The following is a 1,256-nucleotide window of genomic DNA, read 5'->3' as shown; positions in this document are numbered from 1 at the left end:
CTTTATGCTGGGTTCTAATGAGAAATTTTTACTTGGACAGTCTCTTTGACAAAAACAAGGATAACCTCTAAAAGGTGAGAGTACTTTAAATATATGAAGAATACACACTACCTACCTATCAATGATTGCAACTAGTAATTTTCTGCCATTAAACTATAGCCAGTAGTCTCTTTTCTATAAAAGTTGCAGGTTACTGTCAACCCATATGTAGGCCCAGCTCACGAAAAAAGGCCATACCTTAGCTCACATCCTGAAGTCTGTGTGAAAAGCTATTTGAGTTCAAGGCACCTAGCTGGAAGTAGGTCTCTGAGACTGACAATGGATCCAACATGGTAAAAGCAATCAGCGACGGCCGCTACCATGGTATCCGCTGCTTTGTGCATACGTTGAATCTGGTTGTGATCACTGCCCTGAAGAAATACGAGGAAGCAACTGAAGTTTCTACTATTGCACAGAATTATCTGCAAACATTTCCACTATGCTGTGAATTCCAACTAAATAGCTAATAAATTAAGCGAATTTTGGCTCTGTGACATATGCTCTGAAGTAGGATGTGAGCAAAATGGGCAAATCTTTCTTTTGAAAATAGAACAAAACAAAAAAACAAACAAACCCACACCTCAACATTCAGTTATACTGAACTGCCTCTACTAATACTGGCCCCCAAATTAAGTTGGATCTTAGTAAGACTAAACGTACCACATCAGAATTATGTTCTTTTATAATCCATAAACTGAAAACAGCTTAATAGAGAGCTATTTTCTCAACGGGACATTATGAAAGATCTCTTTAATCCCCTGCACTCCTAATTCTACAGCCAAAAGTACCACACGGTTGAAATAAACGTGTAAAAAGCAGAGCCACTCTGAAGAAGTTATCTGGAGACTACATGCTGAAGTATCCACATTCAGGACTATTAAGAATAAACACCTCAGAAGAAGATTCTAAAACTATAAGAGAACGAAACTTTTACATTTACCTACAAAACAATTATTACATCGTGCTCCTCAGTTCTAAAGCTCTTTGCCAGGGAATTATAGTTTAAAACAAATTAAGATTAAAGGTAAACTGAAAGTTTTTTAAAAAAAAATTATTACTGTGGAGAAATGTTTCCTTCTAATGTCTCCAGAAAGCACAAAAATAATTCTTGGAATGAACCAGTAAATGGGGCAACGATCTCCATATGATGAATGTTTTCCATGATTAATTTAAAGCTTAGTTTTTAACTTCATGACTCTCCCTTTTGTTTTTATTTA

At 35.9% G+C, this 1,256-nt stretch overlaps 1 protein-coding gene across 1 annotated transcript in view; it reads right to left on the bottom strand.

Moving 5' to 3' along the window:
- BIRC6 (baculoviral IAP repeat containing 6) overlaps window positions 1-1,256 on the bottom strand; it is a 262,303-nt gene that overhangs the window by 44,757 nt on the left and 216,290 nt on the right. Inside the window, exon 64 of the mRNA XM_012652423.1 lies at window positions 360-410. Coding sequence (XP_012507877.1) covers window positions 360-410 — 51 coding nt within the window. The remainder of the gene's footprint in view (window positions 1-359; window positions 411-1,256) is intronic.

Source organism: Propithecus coquereli, unplaced genomic scaffold, assembly GCF_000956105.1.
Source record: "Propithecus coquereli isolate 6110/MARCELLA unplaced genomic scaffold, Pcoq_1.0 Scaffold39, whole genome shotgun sequence".
In the NCBI taxonomy this organism is placed as follows: domain Eukaryota; kingdom Metazoa; phylum Chordata; class Mammalia; order Primates; family Indriidae; genus Propithecus; species Propithecus coquereli.
Note: the sequence above shows the minus strand (reverse complement) of the source record. Positions and strands in the feature narration are given on the sequence as shown.